The sequence below is a fragment of the Rhamphochromis sp. 'chilingali' genome, assembly GCF_963969265.1.
Source record: "Rhamphochromis sp. 'chilingali' genome assembly, chromosome: 21".
Classification (NCBI taxonomy): Eukaryota; Metazoa; Chordata; class Actinopteri; order Cichliformes; family Cichlidae; genus Rhamphochromis; species Rhamphochromis sp. 'chilingali'.
In genome coordinates, this window is record NC_137949.1 from 19,627,568 (window position 1) to 19,637,729 (window position 10,162).

Sequence of the window (10,162 nt, forward strand, 5' to 3'; positions counted from 1 at the left end):
GGAGTTTGAGAACGACATAGAAAACCCAAAGAAACTTGTCCCACATGTGTGTTGCGTAGCTGGTTTGAGAGGATATTCTTCCTCCTTACTCCCACACTGTGCCACTTCGCACTCTTGAAATTACTGAAATCCATTAGCTATCACGTGGACAGTCTGAGAGCTTCGTGACAGCACAGTTGCACATAAAACGAAGCACCGATGCCCTTTACATCCACACAGAAGTAGAGCTGCAGGAGCATGTAGGTAAAAGGAAAGAAGGAGAAAATTATGGCTGCCAAAAAGACAAATATCTACACTTGTCGATGCTGCAGAACGGGTGCCAAAGTGCATTTTACTGGCCTTTTTACATTTCACATTTTACCTCATGTACAAAGTTTTGAAAGTGTGAAAGTTTTCAAGTTTTACAAACATTCAAATTCAACCAACATGATTATCAGCGTGTAGTCTGTATATATTACTGCAGCTGTTAGCTTTCAAACCAGGTAGTGTTTGCGTGTACCCTCCCTGTCAATCACGCTGAAGGACAGAGAAGGTAACAGGAAACAAAACAACATTAAAGAAGAGGATTAATGAGAGACTCGATGGGATTGAGTTTCAATATAAATTCTTAATACAAAGAGTAAAAATCTACTTTGTTTATATTTGCAAGTGTCCTGTTCATGTTATGAAAATTGTGATGAGACCATTTGCAGAAATAATTGCTCAGGAGCAACAGATGGATGCATAAAATTGAATTTTACTCTCCAGATAAGGAAACACAGCACATCTTTGCACTATGGAAAAGCAGCTATGGCTGACCTGGAGTCATTTTGCTTAACTAAAACAAACAGCGCTAAAAACAAGGCTCCATCAGGCTTAACCTTAAGTGGAGGCATTAACTCCAAAAACATTTTATTTGATGCAATATAATTGCAGTGTTTGGCGAAAATATGTATATTTCTCGTAATCTGGTAAATGACCGATGGGACAGGCTGGCAGCAAGGTTGCCTGGCATTCGGTGTTCTTAATAAATCCACGATCCAGGAAAATTACTGGTGCTGTTGTTGCTTGAGACACACAAGAAATCTCAGAGCTTGACTTTGCAATGTAACCAACAATTTTCTGGATTGTTTGTCTAATAAAAAAATGACTCAAAATACTATTCACCTAAACGTGAGTGTGAACCAAACGAAATACCGTTGCAGACTAAGAAACCCTAAACCTTGTAAGTGGAGCAGCGCCGATGGCTGGAGAAAGGGGACAATAGTAGGGGCACAAAAGGATGTCATCTGGCGGGTATTTTTAGAGCGTGAGGTGCAGTGATAACTAGAAGCTGTTGCAATTTGCCTGCAGGTTCCCAACAATAATAAGTGCTCTCATTCTGGGGTTTACTCTGAGTGACATCCTCTCATGAAGAGAAAGAGGACTGGCTCAGACACACATACACTTGTTTATAGGTGGGAAACATTTGCCTTATGTGGTTGCAAAGAACAAGCAGTCTTTTCTGGAGCATTTTGAAGCATATAATAGTATTTGGCTCACAACCCACTAAACGAAATAGCCAAACACAAGAATGTTTTGAATGCAGAGCCTAATCTCTTGATGTGAACTCTCTAAAAGGCTTCAATAAGACATTTATGAATTTGAAGGCAGGAAGGTGTCTTTTATCTTCAGGTCAAATCAGCTTTGTCTGGGGAAACAGTCATATATCTTGTTTTCATTTTTTTTAAAGCCTCTTGTGATGTAATTTGTACCAAATTGCTTTAGCAATAGTCAGTACTGAGATATTAGTACTTATTAGTGCAGTGCTTTCGACCAGTCTGGCAGTAGGATGGATTTAATCATTAGGTAATACTGAGATCTATACATTTTTCAGTAATAATTGATAAATTATTGTTTACAGCTAATAAAAATGTTTTTAAAAATGCAGAGAAAGAGGTAGCCAGTAAGTCCAAACCCACATTACTACAAGAGCTACAGTTTCTTTCTTTTTTCCCATTTTGTAAAAACAGTAGCACCACCTGCTGGTAGTTGGCGTTTACTTAACAACAAAACACGAATATTTTAAAGGAGAGATTATGCAATGTTTGCTTTGAGAGTGTTGATGCAGAATTATAAGGTCAGAAGCTTCATTATGCCAAAAGAGGAACTGTGATACTGCATGAGGAAGTCAGGAGTGGCGGAAAAGCATGTCAGGGCTGGTGCATTTATGAGAACAGCAAGACAGCATTGAGATGTGCAATAGGAGTGACAGACTGGTTCAAGAAGGGGGTGGGATCGGCTCTGAGGCCCTTCTTGTATGGAGTGGTAATGGACAGGCTGACAGATGAAGTTAGGCAGAAGTCTCCTTGGACTATGATGTTCACAGACGTGATCTATAGTGAGAGTAGGGAGCAAGGGTAAGAGAGCCTGGAGAGGAATAAAAGTCAGCAGAGACAACACAGAATACATGAATGTGAAAGAGAAGGAGACAGGTGTAACAGTAAAGATGGAAAGGAGTGAAAGTAGTGAAGGTGGAGAAGTAACAGTCAGTGGACAAGAGAGGTGCAGGCAGGAATAAAAGAGGATGGCCGCAGAGAAGTCCATGGACGTAGGAGGACTTCCAGAGGAATGGTGTGACAGAAGAGGATGCTGGTGAGATGGACCCCAGTGAGGAGTTGTGCCAACCCCAAAAGCGAGCAGCTGGAGGAAGTAGAACAAGATCATGGGTGATGAGAAAAAATATAAGGTAAATAAGCACATTTCTGCTCCCCTTTAATGCTTCTAATTTTTTAAAACACAAAAGGAATAATGAAGAAAAATCCAGTGTATTTGCCAAGTAAAGCCAGGAGGATTCATGAAATAAAACAAAAATACATAAATAAAAACATAAAAACAGGTATTACTAACTGTTCTAGTTATAAATTGTTCAGATTAAATATATTTTCAAATATATAAATAAATATACATTTTAAATATTTATAAATAAATATAAATATTAAGAAATAAAATAAACATTGAAAATGTATGGTTCCAGCTATATTTTGGAGAAAAATTAATTAAAAATAATTTGAATCGTCAGCTGACCGGTGACGTTTAGGCGCACAGCGGAAGTTAGGCACAGCGTGTTTGCTAGCTAGCTGCAGCAGTAGCACCCAAGAGCACCAGAGGCTCAAACATGTTTTCTTTACTTCTGCAAACGAAGCACACGTCATGGATATACTTTTCACTGCTGGGAATATGCTTTACAACGTCGCCACTTTTGGCCAAGCCGGACAGTCTCAAAGAAGTAACGGATGCTAACTGGGAGGAGATCCTGACTGGGGAATGGATGATTGAATTGTCAGTGTCTTGCTAACGTCCGGTGCTCACAACTAGTCAGCTAGATTTATTTTTAAACTCCCATAAACACGAGTCCAGCCGTCTAAAGGCAACGGTCATTAGTTTTATTTAATTGTTATCTTTTATTTCGACATGTAGTCAGGACAAATTCAAATTGTTCAGCTCTGCTAACAGCTGCTATTTTTAGCTAACCAGCTTACATCAGTTGCATGGGGTTCACTTTGCTAAATAACAGACTCATAATAACTCGTAGATTAGTGGTTATCTGCACGGTGAAAGTGATAATTGTGCTCCTGATTTGCGTCTTTCTTTGTGAAACTTGATCTCCATCAGCTACGCACCCTGGTGTCCAGCGTGCCAGCAGCTCCAACCAGCGTGGAAGGAGTTTGCGGACTGGGGAGAGGACATGGGGGTCAACATAGCAAAAGTGGATGTGACAGAGCAGCCAGGTGGGTCTGAATGACCGCTCCCATTTACCAACTACACAATGACTTGTACACATGAAACAAAGCTTTCAGGTCAGTTCAGGAAACCTCTCTGTGTTGGAAAGGATGATGTTACAGATTTGGCAATGATATGGCAACTCTGCAGTGAGTCAGTCATTGTTTTTCCAGCCTCTTGTAAGGTGTTAATACTAATGTTGGTCTGTAGCTGAAGATAACTTCAACATGTCTGTCACTTGGTGTACTTGTCTCCCCCCTTTCTAAGGTTTGAGCGGGCGATTCATCATCACTTCACTTCCTACTATATACCAGTAAGTTCATGGTTATTTTGTGGTTTTATTTACTTCCTCTTTTAAATGAGTTAACCCAGCTGTGCAAGCTGTTGTTTTATCATGGTTTGGTCTGTGGACGGCAGAAAACTTTGCATTGGGACTCTTAAGTACAGTAGCAGAAATAGGATTTATAGGATAGGAACAAAAACGTTTTAACTGGTTTGCCATAGAGTTCAAAGAATCAGCTAAAAGTAGCTGCAGTAGGAAACTATTCCACAGTGACTCGGATGGAAAGGTGCCGCCCCTTCTCAGTCTTAATCTTATATTTAGTCTTGTATGAGGAACAACTAGTAAGTTCTGACCCTGTGATCAAGTCTAACCTGCTGTCTTTTTCTCCACATTTCCTTCATGTTTCCAGTAACAATGCAGTACAGTCAAAATGCCACATAGTTTTCAAAATTACCTAGCCTAAACTGCCAGAGTTGAAGCTAAAGTTTTCAGATTGCAACAGACCAAATTTTTAAGTGAAAAAAAAAAAAAAGAATAACCTGAGGCTTCTTTGGTGCCCCTGAACTAGTAGTGTGTTTATTTTCCTGTAGCTCACAGTGAGTATTGAAAGATTGACCCGTGTCTCTGCACTGTTTATTTGGCTGACTAAAACAGTTTATAACAGTGGCTCTGCTTTAGTTGTTCTGGCTGTGCCACTTCAGTTTATATGTGCAGTACTAGCTATATACTGGGTGTGTGTATGTTTGTTTGTAGTGAATTGGCAAATTTGTGCAGGCTGAGCTCTTGAATTCCTGTCTATTCCTGTCTATTAGCAACAGATCTAAATTTATCCTTCTGAAGCACTGCCAGTTCAAATTGAAGGTTTATTACATTAGGAGCACAAAAAAGGAGTTACAGTTCAGCTCCTGATGGCTATCCATAGCATTACTAATTGCAGTTGCAGCTCTAACAGTTACAAAATCCGCAGCAAACAGGTGAGCAGCACCTATGCGTTTCTGTTTGTTTGTTTGTTTGTTTGTTTGTTTGTTTGTTTGTTTGTTTGGAATCAACAATAAATTCATCATATAAAATGACACATTATCTCTTCATAAATTGGCAGTGGCGTATAATTGGACCTGTGGTTCAGGAGAATGCAGAAATCATGACATGAAAACGTAGAAGCACAAATAAATTAACTTTCCCTTGATGCAGTAAAATACTTCATTCAATCATTTTTCATTTGTTTAGTGGAGAAAATTCAAATCTTTATCACTTCACTACTTTATCCTGCAGCTTGTCGCTCAACTTCAGCTCTCAGGCTCAAAGCCACTATAGCTGCTAAATGCACGCATTTTTTGATAGTATATCAGGCGATAAGATGGTCCCTATCTGTGTGAATCTGTGTGTTTCAGCTCTAAGGACGGCGTCTTCCGCAAGTACCAGGGAGCTCGCACTAAAGATGACTTCCTCAGCTTCGTTCATGACCAGAAATGGAAAGCAGTCGAGCCGGTTTCCTCTTGGTTTGGACCGTCTTCCTTTTTGTGAGTTTCAGTAATTCTCTATGCTATTAATGCTAGAGTTGTATCAGCCCGGGTTATTAGTTAAATCAGTTTTCCTTCACAGGGCTCTAGACTAACTTTTTGCCATGGGTGTACAGGTACGGCTAACTTCAAAAAGTTAGGCGTACCGGCACAAAAGTTAGGCGCACACAAATTTTATAATAATTTATATAATATAATGTGTTTTTCTGGATACACTGTGCTTTTTCAGCATTCAAAGATTGATGACACCGTGTCAGAGCACTGGCTATGAATTTCAGAAGGATCAGGCCTTAACTTAACAGAAAAGTTAGCAATAGTTCTTTTCCTATTACAGCTACATCCGTGGCGACCGTGGCTCAGGGGGTTGGGAATCGCATCTGTAACCAGAAGGTCGCCGGTTCGATCCCTGGGCTCTCTGTCCTGGTCGTTGTGTCCCTGGGCAAGACACTTTACCCTACTTGCCTACTGGTGTTGGCCAGAGGGGCCGATGGCGCAATATGGCAGCCTCGCTTCTGTCAGTCTGCCCCAGGGCAGCTGTGGCTACAACTGTAGCTTACCTCCACCAGTGTATGAATGTGAGAGTGAATGAATAGTGGTATTGTAAAGCGCTTTGGGTGCCTAGAAAAACGCTATATAAATCCAATCCATTATTATTATTATTATTATTACATCCACTTCTGTCGTGCCTAGGCTGCTCACTAGGGCTGGGTATCATCACTGATTTCTATAATCCATTCGATTCCGGTTTTCAAAGTCCCGATTCGATTCAGCTTAGCCTCAGACAGTCAAAAATATTATAATTCTGATCATTTATCAGTACTGACTTCATCAGAATTGTGAACATCACAGCAGATGCCTTTGTGTGAAAGTAACTGAGAATAAAACACAGAAAAACATGAAGGAGATTTTCCTGGTCTGGCTTTTTATAGCAGATAACCTTAAAAATATTCTACAATGTTCTGCATATAAAGTTTAAATTTCTTCAGTATTGAACAACAGAAAAAAATAGGCTTTCTTGTCCGAAGTCATTTAAGTGAAAAAAAGAAAAAGAAAAGAAAAAGACAGCAGCCAACAGCGCTGTAAACAACGGTAGACTGGTGGGTAATAATAATACAGAAAACAGAGATTGGAGACGGGAAACTGTTCTTGAAGTACAGAGAGAGATAGAGAGAGAGCTAGCTGTGCATGAAGTGTGTTTTTAATAGTCGTGGAAGCAAAACAGCAAAATTCATGATGACATTGATCAAATGTGAAGCGCAGTTTGCTGCTTCTTTTGCTGCTGGCTCGGTGAATTTTGGTTGGAGAGACAAAACCTGCAGCTCAGAATCAGCGCAAAAAGACGTAAACACAGCGCGGACCGGACGCATCAGGATCGCTAAGCTCCGACAGCGTGTCCGTCTACGGGCCGTCGGGTGAGAAAGCCGAGAAAGACAAAGTTGATTCTGATGCGTCGGCTCTGTGTTTACGTCTTTGTGTGGAATCCGTGTACCTGCTCTCATTTGCTGTTTGGTTGTTGTTGAAATGGTTTTGTGAGCTTTAATCTGAGAATCTGGCATTTCTGGCAAAACACAGTTATATTTAAAAGTCGATTCAGGATTTAATGAATAATATCGCTTTATTCACCTCCCACTTCCACCTGCACTTTCAACTGGACCACAGCCAATCAGAGAGGTCCCGCCCCTTACTATCTCTGATTGGTTTAGTCCACGATAGGGGCAAAATGTGTGTCTGTTGTTGACCACAGGGAAGGTTGCAGATTTTTTTTTTTTTTTTTGCTACCCGAACAGTTGGTCGCACAGGTGCAACCAAATATTTTTTTTTTAGTCGCACCACTGAAAAATTTGGTCGCACTCTAGAGCCCTGCTTCATGTTCAAGGTAGAATTTGTGATGGGAAATGATTCATTCTCCATTTATCAATTAGTTTAATAATAATGAGTCACTGTTGTCCTTTGAAAAAGCAGAAAATCACTTGAAGTGTTTACTCTTTTCTTCATGATGCTTTTAAGTGAGACACAAATGCACACCCTCCTGTGCCGCTCCTGTTATTTTTGTCTTGGCTTTGTAGTGACGTGAGAGATTGAAACAGTGTTATATTACACGCTGTCCTCCCCTCCTCTGTTGACAGAATGAATTCGATGTCTGCTTTGTTCAAGCTCTCCATGTTTATCCGGGTAAGTGAGGATTTCTCTCTCAGTGCTGTAGGTTATTATGCATATTAAGCATTTATTTTGTGTGCATGTCACGCCTAAAGTGAAATTACATGTTGAAATTAGACTTGCTTTCATGTGCAAATTGTAAACTTCTAATCCAGTTTTACGGAGCTGGCACACTGGATGAAAAACAAATGTAAGTGGACCTTACAGAGAATTGAGTAATCAAACATTACTCAGATAGGTGGAAACAGGAAATTTTGAGGGAAGCCTTGCCCAGCTTAATTGAATTAGGATGCAGAGTTAAGACATACATCAGTTGCATGGGGTTATGACAGATGGCTTAAGAATGGCTTTACACATTGATAAACGCACCAGGACACAAGTAAACTCTACCACATACTTGATGTTTCAAATATATTTTGAGTATCTCCGTTGGCAGCTTTGTTTTAAATGACAGTTTAAGTGTCGTGATATCTTACTGTTAAGCTGCTGATGAATATTCCCGAATCTAATTCAGTTCAGCTGTGATACAACTGTGCAATAGTCTTCAGCTGCCCCTCATTTCTTTACATTTGTTTCCAAGGAGTCCCGCTTTCTTGTGAATATTTTTTAACAGTCTTGAGCAATCGTCCTCCAGACTGTCTGAAGGTCTTACAAAGTTTTTCTTTTGGCATTGACTGCATTTGGCTGCATATTGAACAAAAAGCAGTCAAAGAAGAGCTTCTATTCCTGAAGACTGCTTAAAGAAATCATAGAAAAGGCTTCCCTAAAAGCATTAAGGCTGTGGTCATACCAAAAATTAACTCTTAAGCTTATAAGAAGCTCACTTTTTGTCTCTTATTCTGTATTTCCATCTATGTTCAATAAATCTCTGCACCCTTTTCCCATTTTCCAAATACGGTATAAAGAAATTAGGGGAGGTTTAAGACTTTTGCACAGAACTGTAGCTGTTAAAACAAGAACTAAATTGTATATATAAGCTATAAAAACTATAGATTCAACTTTCAAATCTTTGGCGCTCTACCCTGCTGTACCTGTATAATCAGTTCAGCGTGTGGCCTGAAGGTGGCGCCAGATGTTCACTGGACCCTTCTATTGATGATATGAATTTTAGCTACATATAAACAAAAGCACGGGTTAAAAAAGATCTAAAGAATAATTGAATTGGGATGCTTTGTTGATGTGGGTTGAAATATCTCGTCTCTTGTGATTTCCAGCGTTGTCATAACTACATGACGGAGAAGCTGGGGATTCCCGTTTGGGGATCATATGTTATCTTTGGCTTGGCCACTCTGTTTTCTGGCCTGGCGTTGGGTCTGGTGAGTAATTTTGCCGCGCTTTGTCATTATGAAACCGAAATGATTCTGTTTTGAAGCTCTTACATCGTTCATCACAAATGCACACATTCCCAGTGGTTTAACGGTTAATCCTGTCTTGTCTGTTGCAGTTACTGGTGTTCATTGCAGATTTCGTTTTCCCCTCAAGAAGATTCTCTTCTCACGATTACTACCCAAGTGAGTTTTGTAATAGATTAGACTAAATACTAATTCACATTTATGTTATATACAGTAAGATACTGACTGTTGCTCCAAATGCTGCTGTGCAGAGAAACAGACTATGGATCAGGCGAGATTAATCCAGCAACAAGAGGATGCCATTGAGGCTGATGGCGAGGAAGATGACGAGGAGGAGGAAGAAGAGGACCACGACGAGGTCTGGAGAAAACGGAGAGGATCTCCCGAGGGCCGCCCTGAACCCAGGGGGCAGGCTTTCCCTGACGACGCCCTGAGGAAGCGGGTGGTGGGCAACCGGGGCGAGGAAGAGGAAGAGGACACTTAGAGAGAGAGAGAGAGCCTCCTCTTGACACGAGTACCGTTGAGACAGCAGAGTTGAAGGAGCCAAGTTCCTGAGCAGCAGTGTTTTGTTTTTTTTTGTTTGTTTCTTTTAGAGCAGAGTCCAAAATCTTCCCGTTGGTCCTGTTCCTCACCCCCAAGATCCTAAAAATGCCTCACTTCTTTTCTTTTTCTCCCTCCCCCATTTTTTTAAAGGAGAGCTTTAGACTTTCGCCTCTGCTCTCTCTCTAAGCCTAAGCAGCAGACTCCACCTGGAAAAAGAAAAGCAGCGCTCCAGACACCTGTTTCTGAAACAAACGGTCTGGCTGAGGTTTAGGTATGGCGTGCAGTGCGGCTGGATTTTTGCAACGATGTTTATGCTATGCATTGTTTTTTAAATAAATGTGTTATATAACTTCATTTAATTTGATTTCATCTGCAACTTGAACCCTAATGTTCACACACCTTTCCACTTTCTGTGTCTGATGGCGAGAACGTGGCGAAGGACGTCTAAAATGTTAGTTTTTCAGTTTGCTTGTTGCAGATTTAAAAAAAAAAAAAAAGGAGTGATTTGATATTTTCCCACATTGACTTTTCTGTGGCTGTTTCACTATAAAAGCCTCCTTCTTACC

The 10,162-nt window shown here is 40.4% G+C and overlaps 1 protein-coding gene across 1 annotated transcript; it reads left to right on the forward strand.

The window, feature by feature from the left end:
- The first annotated feature begins 3,058 nt into the window (after positions 1–3,058).
- tmx1 (thioredoxin-related transmembrane protein 1) lies at positions 3,059–9,955 on the forward strand. Its single transcript, XM_080871561.1, has 8 exons — positions 3,059–3,300; positions 3,634–3,749; positions 4,009–4,054; positions 5,416–5,544; positions 7,671–7,716; positions 8,916–9,017; positions 9,146–9,212; positions 9,305–9,955. Exons 1-8 carry the CDS (start codon positions 3,137–3,139, stop codon positions 9,535–9,537), a joined length of 903 nt encoding a protein of 300 aa, XP_080727687.1. The 5' UTR covers positions 3,059–3,136; the 3' UTR covers positions 9,538–9,955.
- The last annotated feature ends 207 nt before the right edge of the window (positions 9,956–10,162 follow it).

Bases quoted from the DNA above. Each gene is read 5' to 3' on its own strand.
- tmx1 (XM_080871561.1), top strand. From the start codon at position 3,137: ATGTTTTCTTTACTTCTGCAAACGAAGCACACGTCATGGATATACTTT. The intron at 3,301-3,633 runs GTCAGTGTCTTG...GATCTCCATCAG, and splicing joins GGGGAATGGATGATTGAATT to CTACGCACCCTGGTGTCCAG. The intron at 9,213-9,304 runs GTGAGTTTTGTA...GCTGCTGTGCAG, and splicing joins TTCTCACGATTACTACCCAA to AGAAACAGACTATGGATCAG.